The following is an 18,975-nucleotide window of genomic DNA, read 5'->3' on the forward strand; positions in this document are numbered from 1 at the left end:
GCTAGGGTGTAAAAAGAAAAGGAGTACTTGTGGCACCTTAGCTACTAACCAATTTATTTGAGCATAAGCTTTCGTGAGCTACAGCTCACTTCATCGGATGCATACCGTGGAAAATACAGAAGATGTTTTTATACACACAGACCATGAAAAAATGGGTGTTTATCGCTACAAAAGGTTTTCTCTCCCCCTACCCCACTCTCCTGCTGGTAATAGCTTATCTAAAGTGATCCCTCTTCTTACAATGTGTATGATAATCAAGGTGGGCCATTTCCAGCACAAATCCAGGTTTTCTACCCCCCCTCCCTCCCAAAACCCCACTCTCCTGTTGGTAATAGCTTATTGGATCACTGACCTAACAATAGGGGCTTCTTTGGCTTCTCATGCCCTGGAAATAGGTCTTTAGGGACATATTTTAAAATGCAGATTACAATGGTTGATCTGTGTGTGTGTAGGGGCAATTTCTGCATGTCGGAGGCCAGTGGTGGGATGGCTCAGTTCACTTTTGAGGGACTGACTAAAGTTTCAGATAATTCAAAAGGCCTTCTCTTCCTGCACACCACCCCCTCTTTTTCCCTCCCTCACTGATCCCCACTGACTCCTGTAGGAGCTGTGAGCTTGGAGAGAGGACAATGAATGGCTGTTACTAGTGTTCTGGGAGCTTTCTTTTTCCCACACACCCCTGAGCTGTTGTCTTCTCCCTGATCTGAAGACAACTTTGTCTTCCTCCCTCATTCTCTCTAGCATCTTGAGATTCTTTAGGGCTATTAATCTGACACATAATTGTGTGTGTTGCTGAATGAATCAAGCATGAGGATACATGCCCTGGTGGCCCGAGCATGGGAATAGGAGGTGGCAACTCCCAAATTCTAATCTTCACTGCTGCCCTGCTGCCACTAGGAAGGTTTAAAAATTGCCACTCTGTGTTACTTGCTATCTTTCATTCCATACTAAAGAAACAAGGTGGGTGAGGTAATATATTTTACTGGACCTACATCTGCTGGTGAAAGAGAGAAGTTTCCAAGCTTACACAGAGCTCTTCTTCAGGTCTGGGAAGGGTACTCAGAGCATTACAGACAAATACAAGGTGGAACAGATTGTTAAGCATAAGGAGTTAACACATGTTGCAAGAGACCATTCATGGTGAAGTGGGCTGTTAACACCTCTGCATGTCTCTCTAATAATCCTGGGATGAACGTGGCTATAGCACTGCAATTCCACACTACGTACAGTTTTATAATTTTATATACACAGATGGAGCCGATAAACTGTGACCTCTCCTCTGGTTAGACTGAAAGACCTTGTAAGTCCCCTTCAGAGCTACTGACTGTAATTACAGGGCGTGTGTGTGTCTGTGTGTTAATGTAGGTGTTTTATTTGCTTTCAGTGTCTGCTAGCTGTCATCGTTCAGTTGTCCCATTATTTTTATTGTGGTAGCAGCCAAAGTCCCCAGTCAGGGTCCCCTTGTGCTAAGCACTGCAGAGACACAGATGACATGGTCTCTGTCCCAAAGAGTTTACAATTGCATCTGCACTTTCACTGGGACTTGTTTCCTGTCCTCTCTTATCCATTCTCAGCTCCAGAAGCCACCTGATGCTCTTCTGCATGAGGGATTCCTGATGCAGTATACTGGGGACACCTGCAAGTGGAAGAAGAGTTATTTAATTTTGCTGGGAAACTATACCCTGGAGTGGTTTGATAGTAAAGAGGTAAATGTGCTACTTCAGCTGCGTTTGTCCCCACTTTATGGGTTGTAAAATGTATATGGATCTTACATACTCTTACCCCATTCAGGTGTGTTTCCTGCAGACACACGTACACCCAGACATCTGACAGTGTGTCCCACTGTTTCAGAAAGTTTATGTTCTGCGCCCCCTCCTTGCCCAAATTCCTCCTTCTGGCTTATAGGATTACATTCTCCTCCTTCATTTCCTCTCCAAAATGAATGTGTGGTGTTTGTTACACCGCTACTGAATTCTACCTCCAGAGGTGGCTGTATACTGTCAGTGAGTGCAGTTTAGAGAAAGAGACTTGCTGACCCTAAATACTAGCAGCAAGGTGTGTGTGAGGAATTCTGCCCTTGAGCCCTCATTAAGATAGTTCTGTCTGGATTTCTTTTCCAGGCCCAGGGGAGAGGATATAAGCCCAGAGGATCCACCACTCTGTCTGGATACTTGCTGGTGACCTCACTGAGCGAATATACCAGGCTGATTGACAGTCTCTGCCAGGGATTAGTAGGTAGGTCTGTGATGTGCCCCATTTGAGAAATGTGCCGCAACCCAGAAGGGAACAGTGTCTTACTGGCCCCTCACAGCATTACACAAAACAGCGACTTCAAGAACTCTTCAGCAACACCACCTCTAAATAGAAAGGGCTCCATGTCTGAATTCTGGACTTTCTCTTTTTTGTTGTAAGGCTGGCAAAGTCCAACATATAGAAAGAATATTGATTATACATACACAGAGGCTCCATTGCTCATGGGGCTGCTGTACTGTTCAAAGTTAGAGACCACAAAATAAATTGAACATGCTGATGTCTCTAAAACATAAGGTTTTCAGGACCTCATGCTGTTTAAACCTGTTTCCTTTTTGCCATGCTGTTCTGTCCCTCCTTTTTCTCTCTTTAGAAGGAGTACATTTAGTACTGTTGGTGGGTTACAGGGCTTTATTCAGCCAGATGAAGAACCCAGGTTTCACAGTGAAGTGACATGAAATTAGAAGCAGATGCAGAGAGATGTTGCCAATCCCTGAACTCATTTGAGACAGCTGCTCTGTTCCATTTCTCAGTGCTACTTGCCAGCTCTGAAAAGAAAGTGGCAATGTGCCCTAAAAGTTCCATCTATTTGTAACGATATGTAAAATCTTTTTATTTCATACAATACAAATTAAAAATTTCTAATGAAGCAGGAATTTTTCCTGTCTGCTGAAGAAAGGAAGTGAGACTTCAATAATCACTTTCAGAACAGAACAGATTTTGTTAATGGCAGAATAGAAAAAATCCCTAGTATACAATTTTGGCACAATATTTTCTAGTAAATACTAACTACAAAAATGAACATGCCTTAAAGTGACTGTGCAAGTCTCTAGCCTAACTCAGTGCATTCAGATGTAGAATCATAGAATCATAGAATATCAGGGTTGGAAGGGACCCCAGAAGGTCATCTAGTCCAACCCCCTGCTCAAAGCAGGACCAATTCCCAGTTAAATCATCCCAGCCAGGGCTTTGTCAAGCCTGACCTTAAAAACCTCTAAGGAAGGAGATTCTACCACCTCCCTAGGTAACGCATTCCAGTGTTTCACCACCCTCTTAGTGAAAAAGTTTTTCCTAATATCCAATCTAAACCTCCCAAATTATGTCTCAAATTATGGGCCGAATCTTAGCAGGTAATGATCACATGTAGTTCCCTCTGACATCTTAGAAGTTGCTGGTGCTCAGGTGTCTGTCAGCAGACAGGATTTCTTTCTGGCAGTAAAATGGCAGCTGTCAGTGAGAGACACTAGGATCATTAAGAGCTGTGGAGACATTACACAGTATTTCTAGAAATAATTCTAACTCGTTGGAAGCATGTTCTGTGCTTTTCTTTTCAAGTTGACTACACCCACCAAGACCAAGACCCCTTAAATGGGCCTCCAGAAGAGTTTCTGCTGTTCCTTTACCATCCGTTCCGAAAGTCCTTCTGTTTCTGCACAAACTCTGCAAAATCCCAGCACACCTGGAAAGCCATCCTTCAAGATGGGATCCGATATTGCAGCACAGGTAACACCTGGAAGCTCCTGCATCACTAGACCTGAGGCAACATCTGCAAATGGGGCTGACCACAGGAGTTCGCTACTGACATGAGGATCCTTTCCTAAAATCGTGTGGAGTCCATTCAGTGAGGCATCACCTGTGAATTGAGGGCCCAGTGAATCAGATACGAATGTGATACTGATGAAAGTCCAAAGAGTGTAAAAATTTCCTACATTTTCTATTCTTCCCTGGATTGAATTTATGGTTTTTAAATTTGAGCAAGTTCAGGCAGTTAGGCTTTCATTTCTTTAAAGGGAGAGGCTTGTGCATTCAGATCCACAGAGATTTCCAGAGGTTCTTCCCCCTTCTTTGTTATTTGTGTAATGTTAGTCTCTATCATAGGTTTTATATAGCACTTATTGCCATAGCATTTAAGCACTGCTTGTAACCAGCAAGCTTAGTTACATATAGCCAGATTTGGATGTGCTAAGAATGGATTGGACTTTTCTGATTAACCTCAGCTATGTTGCTGGGACTAACTTGTATTTCGGGTTCAGTTTTACAGAGACAGGACTCCTTTGAAGTAGAGGCTTTCCTGGAAGCTGTGCGATTTTATAGGCAAGAGAAAAGTAGTTACGGAGCAGGGGATCTCCTCCTGGGAACAGAGCCTGAGGTTTGTAAAGTGCTGAGCATTCCAAAGCTGGAGTATTTAATACATGCTCTGTGCTGGTAACTTGATGAAGATGGTCTTTTTCTTTGGGTTTAGATTCTCAGTAATGTGCTGATGGAGGATTTGCTTCCAGTGCTGCAGTCTCAGGTCCCCCCAAATCTCAAAGGGTCAGAAAGTAGGAAGAAACAGATCTGGTGCCAGGTAAGTCCACAGAGCAATGCTTACATCTAAACCCAAACTGATGTTTCAGGAACTAATGAGTGACACTCAGCTAACTTTTTAGACTATGGTTTCGGAGAGCACATTAGGAGTTTGTACTTTGCTCTGCGACAGACAAATAAACACAAAGAACAGCTCCACTAGCTACTGCTCTCAAAATCCAACCCACAGCCTCTGCCTTTCATGTATCCTGTGAAACTGCTGCCTTTGATGTAGTGTGTTGTGCAAAATTTAAACGGGGTATTTGTGGGGAGTGAAGAGCGTCCTGCTGTCTACATGTAGCTACCAAGTAAATGATGCCCCAGGAGTGATTGGACTGGCCTTTGAGTTGGGTCAGCTGGCTCTGTAAGAGTCAATTAGAGCCCCATGCTTACAGATGTAATATAGGTAGAAGACAGTGCACTAATCAGCTACAAGCAGAATGACCTGACAAAGACTGTGCACCCAGCAGCACAACCAGAAACTTCTCCTGATCTCTGCACCTGGCCTGTATGATGCCTCTTATTTTTCCTGTTTTCTCCTCCCCTTTTGCTGATCTGGTCCCTGCTCTGGGTGGTCAGTTCCTAGAGGAGGTTTATACATTGGTCCTCAGCCAGGTCTCCAGCGAATTCCTGGATTTTCAGAGGGAGAATGAGAAACTCCACATTCAATTGGAAAAGAAGATTCGCCCTGATCTGGATCAGATGCTGATTTTAAAGGATCAGATATCTATAAAACTCCAAGGTTAGAGGAAAGGGGGTGAAGGGATGGGGTGTTTGGTTCTCTTCTGTTAATCCACGGGATTTACTTTGCTTTAGAATTCTAACTCTCTCAATTGTATTTGAAATTTTAAGCAGCGTGTGCAGCATTATCTGCCACTGGAGAGGTTGGATTGGGGGATGAGTTCATTATGTCTTACTGTTTTATGTGAATCTTGATTACAATATTTATGATTAGATGCTATTTGATGGGTACCCTAGATTCACAGAAACTGCAGGGATGGGCACATCCAAAATAAAGGATAGGTGGATGGATGAGTATTTCACATTCCAAGACCCTGCAGTTGTCTCCTTGAGCCTGATTAATCCAGGGCAACCTGATTTCCGCTGTGACTCTGTCAGGCTAATTGAGGGGTTTCTACCTTGGCAGTGGTGGTCCAGAGCTCAGTGGAATCCTGCTGTCGCCAAGGAGTAGAGCCTGACCTGGACTGTGTGATGGAGGAGCTCATATGCCCCATCAGTTTAGGATTTGACGTGGTGCGTTCGCTCTTCACAGACAGAATTGATGAGATGATCAGACATGTGCAGAGTTGGCCTACCACTGTCTTCCAGGAAGAGGTAAGATATAGACGATATGACAGAGGGACCATTTTGTCTTATTCCCCTGGAGACCACATTACATGTCTGCTTTCAGTATTGTGGATGGCAACTTAATTCCATCTGTTCCATAGACCCCGGAACACCAGTGATCCACCTACTCCAGTATCCTGCCTCCAACAGTAACCAATGTATAATAACTTGTAATCTCCTCATCACAATGATGTCTCTGAATTGTGCAGGTCTGTACAATGGGAGGAAAATTCTCCCTGACCCCCAGCTAGAGAGGAGATTATGCCCTGAACTATGCAGATTGTGAGCTCTTGTAACTTTCACCTAGCTGCTGTTGTAACTGCACAGTGCAATTCATTCAGGTCAGTGCCACATGCTGTTTTGAATGTGACTACACCACAGAGGCAGCTTGATAAAGGGAGGCAACTTTGTTAGACAAGAATATGGCTTCTGAACTTGTCTCAGAGTCTGCTCGATATTCCACTGCCTGTTCATGGATCACCCATAAACAGGTTTTGTGGGACAAACATGGCTCCAGAGACAAGTAGTCAATGTCCTTCTGCAAAGAGATGCCTTCTTTTCAGTTTTATATTGCTTGGACATGGATAATGGCTTTAACTCAGATCCTTTCCCATAAAATATTAATTCTTAGCATGTAGGTAAGCTTTCACTGCCTCTAGGCACTGTACAGACCTTAACTAGCTGACTACTTGTCTGATGCAGATTCTCACACTTGGGGAAATGCCCTGGAAACCTGAATTCATGGAGCCATGTTACGAGAAGGCTAATCTCTACAAAGACAGTCTGCAGGGACTGAAGGAAAGATTTGGCTTTCATGGTGTGGCAAGTTTAGTCCTCAGAGCCCAAAACCTCATGCAGCAGGTAAGTGGTGATACTTTGAGAGAACAGATTGGGGTGAGGCAACCTCTTAGTGGAGATGAAGGGAAGGGGCAGTGCATTCATTCCCTGAGTGTTAAGCTCTGAGCTGATCTATTTTTACCTTTAATTTGTGTGGGGTCTGCTTTTTCCCTTGGGCATCAGCAGGGTATGAAGAGATTATTTAACCAATCTTAGAGAGAAAGCAGGCTGCATTATCCAGAGGGTGGCTGCTGAAGACGTGGAACTGAGTCCTGACTGTGGTCTCTGAATGTGCTGGCTCCCCTACTCATCTAACAATTTTTTTCTTTTGTAGCTAATGCAGAATTCGGTCCATACATTCCATCAGCTTTCAGAGCAACATCTGAGCTTGGCAACCAACCACAGCCAAATCACCCAGACTCTGGAAAAGATCAAAACTCGTGTGCTGAAGGTAAGGTGTGTGATATTCTTACCTTCTCTTTGTATAAAGTCCTATTTCTTTGGATCATATTCTCCCTGCACTTGTTGGCTTTTCTGCTCTGTGTGCTGCCTTGGACACTGTGTTCCTCACATGATCCAGTCCTGAGCTGCTCTAGGTGGACAAATGCAGAAGTTGTTGTGGGGAAGTTTCCTGACTGTTGCGCTGATTCCTTTTTCAATTTGGTTGTGGTTGGTTTTCAGAAATTTGACTATGACAGCAGTTCCACCAGGAAGCAGTTTGCACAAGAGTGGCTGGTTCAGATCTTTCTTCCCTTTCTGCTGAAGAATCTGGAGCCCAGATGTAAACTGGTGAGGCCTGATTCTGAATGAAGGTGAAGGGACCCAAACCCCATAGTGAACTGATGAAGCTCATACAAGCTGATTTTATCTTATCAAACTATTCCATTTTATTCTTCAGAAAAGCTTTGCTAGCTCAGTGAACTTCAGGGGGCTGATAGGAGATCCCCTTCCCCTCAGTGACTTTCATAGAATTTAAGACCAGAAGGGATCATTAGATCATTTAGTCTGACCTTTCATTATAGCGTTTCAGAGTGGCAGGGCTGGACTGTGACTCCAAAGAGAGGAGAGGCTTTAAGCAATATTACAGGTTCTTCAGTGCCACCAAAATGCAGGCCACTCTCACCAGGCAGCCAATAAACTCCCTCCAGAGGGCCATGAATCTATTTTTATTTCACATCATGACTCTTACTACCATGTAAATGTTTCCCCAAAATTTTCCATTTCGTTTTATCATTTTTCTGCTCTGCTACCAGCCTAACTCAGTACCTTGTACTAGGACAATGGTTAAGTTTGACTCCCTTTGAAGGTAGTCCTGGTGCATGTCAGTGGGCTATTGGTGGTACAGGGCACTGTGTCCTGAAGAGATTTAAACTTTGTCTCTAGTGATCAGGAGTCTGGGAAGCTTGATCCTAAACTTGGTTAACTTTCCCCCAGACTTCTGGGGAGTTTGAACTAATTCCATTGAACACTTTCCATTCTGGCTGTTTAACCATGAGGCTCCACTTTCCTTCTGAACCTGTAAATACACATAAAACATTGTGCAGGACCAGCATTAAAGGTTGGACAGGCAGTTCAGGTGCCAGAAACTACAGGGTGCCATTGGAATTTCAGGTGACTATTTATTCCGAGGTGGGGGCAGAACACCATATCTTGGCTCACTTCAGGTGCTGTGTAATCCAAGGCTGGCCCTGCCTATCTCTGTCTGTGTGTGTGTGTGTGTGTGTGTGTGTGAGGTAACTGATGCTGGCTGATTTCCCTCTCTTCTACCTCCTTTGGTAGGAGCTGCCCAAGTATGAAAATTACGTGTTTGCTGACTTCAGTGGCATCATCAATGTTGAAAATATTTATGAAGAAATGGTTCTGGCTGTTCTGCAGCAGGCAGTCACCAAAGGTGAGTAGAAACTAGGTTCCATCCTAAAACAGACCAAAGTCAGCACTGTTAGGTCCTTATCCTCTGCTAAAGAGAGGACAGATTATCTTCACCAAAAATGTTTACAGTCGCCAGGCCTGTAACTTCCCCTCTGTTGACTGCTGTTGGCTTTTTTTAAAGCATTTTGTGATGTTTTGGGGTTCAGTCCAGATCAATAAGGGGTTGTTACCGCCTGCCTTGGAACTTTGCGTGCCTTAAATGCTGGGTTGCTGTGGCTCACAGTCCTGATACCAGTTTTCTCACCAGTCTTCCTTTTCCTGCAACAGCTCACTAGCTCTTAGTCACGATCCCCACAGAGTCCAAGGTGCTGGGGTTTTCCTTGTCTCTTCAGGTGAAGAATATCTTAGGGGCTCTTTTCACCTCTCTGTATAGTCCAGTAAAACTTTGAAAAGTCTCTCTCAAAGTTCATTGACCCTGCTTCATGAGGCAGAAAGTCTTCCTGGGATGTTGTCTTCAGCCCCTTCTTTATCCCTCTCTTCCCTCCCACTGTTCCTCAGACATTCTTGTTAACTCCTGGAAACGGCCCACCTTGATTATCACTTCAAAAGGTTTCAGAGTAACAGCCGTGTTAGTCTGTATTCGCAAAAAGAAAAGGAGTACTTGTGGCACCTTAGAGACTAACCAATTTATTTGAGCATGAGCTTTCGTGAGCTACGGCTCACTTCCTCAGATGCATGCTGTGGAAACTGCAGCAGACTTTATATATACACAGAGAATATGAAAAAATACCTCCTCCCACCCCACTGTCCAGCTGGTAATAGCTTATCTAAAGTGATCATCAGGTTGGGCCATTTCCAGCACAAATCCAGGTTTTCTCACCCTCCACCCCCCCCCACAAATTCACTCTCCTGCTGGTGATAGCCCATCCAAAGTGACAACTCTTTACACAATGTGCATGATAATAAAGTTGGGCCATTTCCTGCAGGAACTTTATTATCAATAAATAGCCCAACTATGGGCTATCACCAGCAGGAGAGTGAATTTGTGTGGGGGGGTGGAGGGTGAGAAAACCTGGATTTGTGCTGGAAATGGCCCACCTGATGATCACTTTAGATAAGCTATTACCAGCAGGACAGTGGGGTGGGAGTAGGTATTGTTTCATATTCTCTGTGTATATATAAAGCCTGCTGCAGTTTCCACGATATGCATCTGAGGAAGTGAGCTGTAGCTCACGAAAGCTTATGCTCTAATAAATTGGTTAGTCTCTAAGGTGCCACAAGTACTCCTTTTCTTTTTGCGAATACAGACTAACACGGCTGTTACTCTGAAACCTGTCAAATAAATTGGTTAGTCTCTAAGGTGCCACAAGTACTCCTTTTCTTTTCACTTCAAAAGGTTTTCTCTCCCCCCACCCCACTCTCCTGCTGGTAATAGCTCATCTTAAGTGATCACTCTCCTTACAATGTGTATTTTTTCATGGTCTGTGTGTATATAAAATCTCCTCACTGTACTTCCCACTTTATGCATCCGATGAAGTGAGCTGTACCTCACAAAAGCCTATGCTCAAATAAATTGGTTAGTCTCTAAGGTGCCACAAGTACTCCTTTTCGTTGAAATTAAGTAATCATTTCCCCCATACTTGCTCTTCTGATGATTTTGTTTGCCTGGCATACAAATGTACTTTTCATTGGTCACACGTTGCTCAATTTATATGGGAGATGCATTCAAACAAGTGGCACCGCATTCCTTTGTCTGGGGAAAAAACTGTTTTTCATCTCCCCTTGACATGCTTGATTTAAACGCATTTTAGTCATAATTTCAGCATAGCTGAATAATCCTTTCTGGGTTTACTTTACAAACATCATGCAAAAATATTAGTGATGAGAGTGTTATTGGTTTTCCAATGACCTATAACGTGACACCTTTTAGATACAGGTTTCAGAGTAACAGCCGTGTTAGTCTGTATTCACAAAAAGAAAAGGAGGACTTGTGGCACCTTAGAGACTAACCAATTTATTAGAGCATAAGCTTTCGTGAGCTACAGCTCACTTCTTCAGATGCATATCGTGGAAACTGCAGCAGGCTTTATATATACACAGAGAATATGAAACAATATCTATTCCCACCCCACTGTCCTGCTGGTAATAGCTTATCTAAAGTGATTTCCAGCACAAATCCAGGTTTTCTCACCCTCCACCCCCCCACACAAATTCACTCTCCTGCTGGTGATAGCCCATCCAAAGTGATAACTCTTTACACAATGTGCATGACAATTAAGCTGGGCTATTTCCTGCATAAATCCAGGTTCTCACATCCCCCCCACCCCCCCACACACACAAACTCACTCTCCTGCTGGTAATAGCTCATCCAAACTGACCACTCTTCAAGTTAAAATCCAAGTTAAACCAGAACATCTGAGGGGGGGGGGTAGGAAAAAACAAGAGGAAACAGGCTACCTTGCATAATGACTTAGCCACTCCAAGTCTCTATTTAAGCCTAAATTAATAGTATCCAATTTGCAAATGAATTCCAATTCAGCAGTTTCTCGCTGGAGTCTGGATTTGAAGTTTTTTTGTTTTAAGATAGCGACCTTCATGTCTGTGATCGCGTGACCAGAGAGATTGAAGTGTTCTCCGACTGGTTTATGAATGTTATAATTCTTGACATCTGATTTGTGTCCATTTATTCTTTTACGTAGAGACTGTCCAGTTTGACCAATGTACATGGCAGAGGGGCATTGCTGGCACATGATGGCATATATCACATTGGTGGATGTGCAGGTGAACGAGCCTCTGATAGTGTGGCTGATGTTATTAGGCCCTGTGATGGTGTCCCCTGAATAGATATGTGGGCACAGTTGGCAACGGGCTTTGTTGCAAGGATAAGTTCCTGGGTTAGTGGTTCTGTTGTGTGGTATGTGGTTGTTGGTGAGTATTTGCTTCAGGTTGCGGGGCTGTCTGTAGGCAAGGACTGGCCTGTCTCCCAAGATTTGTGAGAGTGTTGGGTCATCCTTTAGGATAGGTTGTAGATCCTTAATAATGCGTTGGAGGGGTTTTAGTTGGGGGCTGAAGGTGACGGCTAGTGGCGTTCTGTTATTTTCTTTGTTAGGCCTGTCCTGTAGTAGGTAACTTCTGGGAACTCTTCTGGCTCTATCAATCTGTTTCTTTACTTCTGCAGGTGGGTATTGTAGTTGTAAGAAAGCTTGACAGAGATCTTGTAGGTGTTTGTCTCTGTCTGAGGGGTTGGAGCAAATGCGGTTGTATCGCAGAGCTTGGCTGTAGACGATGGATCGTGTGGTGTGGTCAGGGTGAAAGCTGGAGGCATGCAGGTAGGAATAGCGGTCAGTAGGTTTCCGGTATAGGGTGGTGTTTATGTGACCATTGTTTATTAGCACTGTAGTGTCCAGGAAGTGGATCTCTTGTGTGGACTGGACCAGGCTGAGGTTGGTGGTGGGATGGAAATTGTTGAAATCATGGTGGAATTCCTCAAGGGCTTCTTTTCCATGGGTCCAGATGATGAAGATGTCATCAATATAGCGCAAGTAGAGTAGGGGCTTTAGGGGACGAGAGCTGAGGAAGCGTTGTTCTAAATCAGCCATAAAAATGTTGGCATACTGTGGGGCCATGCGGGTACCCATAGCAGTGCCGCTGATCTGAAGGTATACATTGTCCCCAAATGTGAAGTAGTTATGGGTAAGGACAAAGTCACAAAGTTCAGCCACCAGGTTAGCCGTGACATTATCGGGGATAGTGTTCTTGACGGCTTGTAGTCCATCTTTGTGTGGAATGTTGGTGTAGAGGGCTTCTACATCCATAGTGGCCAGGATGGTGTTATCAGGAAGATCACCGATGGATTGTAGTTTCCTCAGGAAGTCAGTGGTGTCTCGAAGGTAGCTGGGAGTGCTGGTAGCGTAGGGCCTGAGGAGGGAGTCTACATAGCCAGACAATCCTGCTGTCAGGGTGCCAATGCCTGAGATGATGGGGCGCCCAGGATTTCCAGGTTTATGGATCTTGGGTAGTAGATAGAATATCCCAGGTCGGGGTTCCAGGGGTGTGTCTGTGCGGATTTGATCTTGTGCTTTTTCAGGAAGTTTCTTGAGCAAATGCTGTAGTTGCTTTTGGTAACTCTCAGTGGGATCAGAGGGTAATGGCAACAAAGCCCGTTGCCAACTGTGCCCACATATCTATTCAGGGGACACCATCACAGGGCCTAATAACATCAGCCACACTATCAGAGGCTCGTTCACCTGCACATCCACCAATGTGATATATGCCATCATGTGCCAGCAATGCCCCTCTGCCATGTACATTGGTCAAACTGGACAGTCTCTACGTAAAAGAATAAATGGACACAAATCAGATGTCAAGAATTATAACATTCATAAACCAGTCGGAGAACACTTCAATCTCTCTGGTCACGCGATCACAGACATGAAGGTCGCTATCTTAAAACAAAAAAACTTCAAATCCAGACTCCAGCGAGAAACTGCTGAATTGGAATTCATTTGCAAATTGGATACTATTAATTTAGGCTTAAATAGAGACTTGGAGTGGCTAAGTCATTATGCAAGGTAGCCTGTTTCCTCTTGTTTTTTCCTACCCCCCCCCCCCCCCCAGATGTTCTGGTTTAACTTGGATTTTAACTTGAAGAGTGGTCAGTTTGGATGAGCTATTACCAGCAGGAGAGTGAGTTTGTGTGTGTGTGGGGGTGGGGGGGATGTGAGAACCTGGATTTATGCAGGAAATAGCCCAGCTTAATTGTCATGCACATTGTGTAAAGAGTTATCACTTTGGATGGGCTATCACCAGCAGGAGAGTGAATTTGTGTGGGGGGGTGGAGGGTGAGAAAACCTGGATTTGTGCTGGAAATCACTTTAGATAAGCTATTACCAGCAGGACAGTGGGGTGGGAATAGATATTGTTTCATATTCTCTGTGTATATATAAAGCCTGCTGCAGTTTCCACGATATGCATCTGAAGAAGTGAGCTGTAGCTCACGAAAGCTTATGCTCTAATAAATTGGTTAGTCTCTAAGGTGCCACAAGTCCTCCTTTTCTTTTTAGATACAGATTATTACAATGAAGAGTTAGAGTAAACCTGAGCTGGTGAGGCCAGCTGAAACTCACTGCTCGATACCAGGGAGCCAGTTGCCTTCTGGCATGGGAATGCTCTTATGGTCTCTCACATCTATAGGCATCTTTATGCTTTCCTGTTCAAACAACTTTCCATATGTTGTTTGTGGTAAATTCCAGTATTCCTATGTTGAAATATCTTACTTCTGCCTGTCTCCGCATTCTCTCTCTCTTCCCGATCTGATTGTAGGCCAAACATTTCCCACTGGCTAGTGTGGTGGAAATAAAATCCCATTTTACAGCCGTGATGTCATCTCAGGGCTGCATGTTAGTTGTTGCTTTTCAAGTGTTAAAAACAAAAGAGCTTTTATGTTCAGGACAAATCGTTAATGTGCTCATTTTAAAGCCAGGCATCCTGCCCATCTGCTTGCTTTGGCTCCTCTGATCAAACCAGCCCCAAAGGCCATTTTTAACTCTTCAAATATGTTTTTTTGTTGGGGATAAGCCAGAGGGAGCATGTGACAGAGCTTTCAAAGCCTCCAGAACAGTCACAGGGACTTGCTCCTGGCTACCACACTAGAACTGGGGATAACCTGGCTTCCGCCGTGGAAAGAAAAATGTCAAGAAGGGCTTATAAGAACTAGGACACAGGACAGATGGAATATTAATGTAGGGGTGTGTGCTGCACAAGGACTGTGACTATATAGACACATGCAGTAGGGAGGGAACAGGGACAGAGAGCAAAGCAAGATTTGGTATTTCTTTGTCTTACTTTCTGTTCTTTGTTTCAGCCTTGAAAGAGGCTTCAAGTCAAAACAGACATCATCTTTACAGTGACAGCTTCTCCTGTGTTCTGGATAGTGTGGACAACTTGCTGCAGCAGGACAGAGCCCAGGAACACTCTGAAATAAGGACAGGAGCCTTAGGTTGCAATGCCACATCAGACACCATGAACCTCATCTCCTGTCAAGACAGTGAGACGATTTCAGACAAGAAAGCATGGAAATATGAAGGAGGCTCAGCTGGGGCTGCAAATCCTCCCAAAGATAAAGGGCAAATCTGCCCAGTAACTTCCCATTGCCATAAAGAAGCAGAAAAATATTTGAGGGTGTTGCCTGATGGTAGGAATTGGAGACACAAGAAGGCCTTGGAACCAGACATGCGAAGCAGCTGTATTACTGAACCTGCAGGACATGTTGCAGAGAAGACTGAATTTGTGTCTGAGGCTGAAAACAATATGTGCACAGGAGACCGAAATAAAAACAAATGTAATGACAAGTCATGGAGCCCTTTTGCAAGGAGCAAAGATCTACAAGAGCCACAGAACATCATAAATGAACATTCAGTAGACAAAGTTGCTGTAGAGAAAATACAAGAGGAATGGGGGAGGGTGATGTTTGAGCAAGGCAGTCAAGGGCAGGATGGAGAATTGGAGTTAAATCTAGCTTGGATTAAAGGAACAGGACAAAGTGGTAAGAATAACCAAGAATACAGAGAGTTATTGCAGGATCAAGAAAGTCCCTGGAAGGAATCTTGTAACTATACTTTTTTTTTTTTGCAAATACAAGCATGTCCAAGAACCAGAGTCCAACCCCAGATAGTACAAATTCTGACAACTCTCAGGCTAACTGTTGGCCTAATACCAATTCATTGCAGGTTATGGGTTTGGACAGAGATACATATAGGGACGATGGAGGTTTAACAGAGGGAAAATTACAAAGATCTGCAACAAATCATGTGGCATCAATTGAGTGGGATGGAGACAAGTTAAGAGAAAATCGGAGCAGTTGGGAAATGCATACAATATCAGTGGGTGAAGGCAAATGCAGGGTGGGGGAAGCTTGCAATGGGCAAATGATCTCACACTGTCCATTTTCTGTGAAAGAAACAGGGGATGCCACTTGGACACACCGACTTCAGGAACATGGTGATGAAATGATTGCAGAATTACATGTCCAAAAGTTGGTTCCTGCGGAGGGTCTGGAAAGAAAGGTCTGTCAGCTGGAGCTAGGGTACAATGCTCAGCAGGAATTCAAGGGGCGTAGGCATGTAGGTGGACTGGCTGAAGGTAAGTCTGTTCCCTTTTTACTCACTGGAAGCCTGAGACACGAAGATGTGCATGAGGGTCCTGTCCCAGAAATGAACAAGGAGGAGATGACAGAGGAAGACTTCAATGAGACAGATAAGACTGTTTTTCTAGAGTGTCTGTCCATAGCTATTGAAATGGAAATCTTCCAAACAGATCTGCTGGAAATGGATCTCGAAGACAACAGAGACCAGGGAAGTGGTTGTCCTCAAACTGAACCTCTGAAATAGAAGTATGAGGAGCAAGATCTAACTGACATTGACCATCATGGAGCAGAGGGATGGCAAAGCTTAATACACACATTCAACTTTCCTGATACAATGATAGATATTTCATATCCCTATATTAGCAAATAATGGAGAGTGCCAAGGCAACTGAGGCTGTGAAGGGGCTGCCAGTTGCATGGCAGGCGGTTCAGCAGCACTGACCAAGACTTAGTGGGAGATGCAGAGATTTTCAGTCTCAAAGCTTTACGAATGTGAACTGAAAGAACTGGAATTGATCTTGCTTCTCAGAGCAGAAAACTGAGAAAAAGCTGAGGGATTGGAAAGGAATGAACTGCTCCTTTGTGAACATTTTATGTAAGACGTAATATTTATGTGTATCTTAATACCCTTAAAAAGAGAAGGAGTACTTGTGGCACCTCTAAGGTGCCACAAGTACTCCTTTTCTTTTTGCGAATACAGACTAACATGGCTGTTACTCTTAATATCCTTAGGCTCTTAATTCTCACCTTTCTGCCCTTCGTCCTGGTGTGGCTTTTCATTCTATTTGTAAGTGATAATACTGAAGGTGTTTATAAGGGGCCTTCAAGTCAGGGTGTGTACACAATACAGTATTCTGTGGTTTTCTCATGGTACTGATGTCCTGGAAAAGTGTTTCAGAGAGAGACAACAAACATTCTGCAGCTACAAAGACTTCACTAATAACCCCTTCCCAGTTTCTTCAAACAGCATACACTGATACAGTTTCTGTCCTGTTCCACTCCCTTTGTGACTCAGGCAGTGCAAAGTGTGTGAAGCCTAGCCTCATTCCCCTAAGTGACAAAATGACACTTTGGATGGGCTATCACCAGCAGGAGATTGAATTTGTGTGGTGGGGTGGAGGGCGAGAAAACCTGGATTTGTGCTGGAAGTGGCCCAACTTGATGATCACTTTAGATAAGCTATTACCAGCAGGACAGTGGGGTGGGAGGAGGTATTGTTTCATAGTCTCTGTGTGTATATAAAGTCTGCTGCAGTTTCCACGGTATGCATCCGATGAAGTGAGCTGTAGCTCACGAAAGCTCTTGCTCAAATAAATTGGTTAGTCTCTAAGGTGCCACAAGGAATCATTAGGAAAGGGATAGATGATAAGACAGAAAATATATTGCCTGTTTAGATCCATAGTACACCTACATCTTGAATACTGCATGCAGATGTGGTCACCCCATCAAAAAGGATATTTTGGAATTGGGAAAGGTTCAGAAAAGGGCAACAAAAATTATCAGGGGTATGGAACAGCTTCCATAGGAGGAATGATTAATAAGGACTTTTCAGCTTGGAAAGTTAAGGGGCGATAGGATAGGTCTATAAACTCATGACTGGTGTGGAGAAAGTAAATAGGCAAGTGTTACTTCTTCTCATAACACAAGAACCACAAGGTCACAAAATGAAATTAATAGGCAGCAGGTTTAAAACAAACAGGAAGTCACCCTGATCCTGAGGGGGGGACGGGGACCCAGATCATCACCCCAACAAGCTCCACATGAATCCCAAACACCACCTCGGATAACAGTTACTGTACCATCATCTTTGGAGAGGCTGTCAAACAAGGGGGCTTTTCCTTCTAAGATTGGACTTTAACAGCAGCAGCAGCAAAGACATCTCCAGCCAATCTCAGCTACTTCTGCTCTTTTCCTCAAAAGGACAGTTATTACAGTACTATCTTTGGTAAAATCCAAGATACTGTCAAGCAACATGGACTTTTTCCTTCTGAACGCTAGATACAGCTAAAGAAAAAGGGAATATTGTTAAAACTAAAGCCTCCCTTAACACATTTTAAATTTCAAATACTTTTAACTGTTTTTTCTTCTTTTCTCTAGCTTTAATAAAAGGTTAACATGATTTTTAATGGGGTTTTTGCCATAGTACTAAGTAGGCTGATGACTGTATTTCCAAGTTCTGGACCTATTTAAGCATGTTTAATGTTGTACACTGTCTGGGTTATGTTAACATCTCTGGTGCATTTATTCCATCTAAATTAAACAAAGCACCACCTGGGTGGTTGTATTCTCTCAGAGAAGGCAGGGACAAAGAAACGGTCTTTGCCATTGGAGAAGGTACTCCGTTTGTGATGGTCCTTGTTTGTGGGGGAGTTAATTCTACAGCAGTGGTTCTCAAACTTTTTTTGACCCCTTTCACCGAGCAAGCCTCTGAGTGCGACCCTCCCCCCTTACAAATTAAAAACACCTTTTTATATATTTAACACCATTATAAATGCTAGAGGCAAAGTGGGATTTGGGGTGGAGGTTGACAGCGCGTGACTCCCCCATGTAATAACCTCGTGATGCCCTAAGGGGTCTCGACCCACTGTTTGAGAGCCCCTGTTCTACACTCTTGGCTGGGACCTCCAGAAATCTGTCTCCTGCACAGATAAGCTTTATTCTCACTGTGTACCCCTGGGGGAATGCTGTGCCAAAATTAAATTCTGCACGCTATTTTAAAATTCCACATTTTTTTGCCAAATAATATAATCATGCCAGTTTCAATTACTTAGGTAATTTCAAAATACCTGTCCACTAGCAGGTCTGTAACAACACGGAGAACAAAGAAGGATCCAGGAAATGTTTTTTGGCCTATGGATTCCTTACTAGGCATAAGAGCGAGCCTGGGTCAGGCCGAACCTCCACCTAGCCCAGGCTCCTGCCTGCGGGCAGCTGCTGCCAGAAGCTGCGGAGGGAGGGAACCGAACCGGCCAGTCTCACGCGGGATCAGGGGCCCCCGTTCCACGGGATCCGTGACCCACGATGGAGAACCGCGGGAGAGAAACGCCGGGGCCGGGGCCGGGGCGGGAGCGCAGCTCGCCCAGCGGCAGCCACGTGCGCGCCGTCCGGGGCGCGGCACCGCGCCGGGCTGGGAGCGGCCCCCGAGCAGCGGCCGGGGCGGGGGCTCGTGCCCCACCCGCCAG

General features: G+C 44.3%; 1 protein-coding gene and 1 long non-coding RNA gene across 3 annotated transcripts in view; one reads left to right on the top strand and one right to left on the bottom strand.

Moving 5' to 3' along the window:
• Nucleotides 1-18,834, top strand: part of NIBAN3 (niban apoptosis regulator 3) — a 29,352-nt gene extending 10,518 nt beyond the window's left edge. For both annotated transcript variants that reach the window (XM_073318982.2, XM_078849652.1), the window contains 13 exons: nt 1,575-1,706; nt 2,121-2,235; nt 3,586-3,753; nt 4,284-4,399; nt 4,493-4,597; nt 5,176-5,338; nt 5,744-5,931; nt 6,646-6,804; nt 7,115-7,231; nt 7,462-7,569; nt 8,560-8,671; nt 14,513-15,193; nt 15,607-18,834. In XM_073318982.2, the coding sequence (XP_073175083.1) occupies nt 1,575-1,706; nt 2,121-2,235; nt 3,586-3,753; nt 4,284-4,399; nt 4,493-4,597; nt 5,176-5,338; nt 5,744-5,931; nt 6,646-6,804; nt 7,115-7,231; nt 7,462-7,569; nt 8,560-8,671; nt 14,513-15,193; nt 15,607-16,037 (2,595 nt within the window). In that variant the 3' untranslated portion in view covers nt 16,038-18,834. The remainder of the gene's footprint in view (nt 1-1,574; nt 1,707-2,120; nt 2,236-3,585; nt 3,754-4,283; nt 4,400-4,492; nt 4,598-5,175; nt 5,339-5,743; nt 5,932-6,645; nt 6,805-7,114; nt 7,232-7,461; nt 7,570-8,559; nt 8,672-14,512; nt 15,194-15,606) is intronic.
• Nucleotides 39-18,858, bottom strand: LOC140900946 (uncharacterized). The gene is made up of 3 exons (XR_012155753.2): nt 18,580-18,858; nt 17,593-17,797; nt 39-1,636 (listed from the first exon to the last, which is right to left on the bottom strand). It is a non-coding gene; the product is annotated as an uncharacterized LOC140900946 (long non-coding RNA).
• Between the last annotated feature and the right edge of the window lie 117 nt (nt 18,859-18,975).

Source organism: Lepidochelys kempii, chromosome 20 (genome assembly GCF_965140285.1).
Source record: "Lepidochelys kempii isolate rLepKem1 chromosome 20, rLepKem1.hap1, whole genome shotgun sequence".
NCBI lineage: Eukaryota > Metazoa > Chordata > Testudines > Cheloniidae > Lepidochelys > Lepidochelys kempii.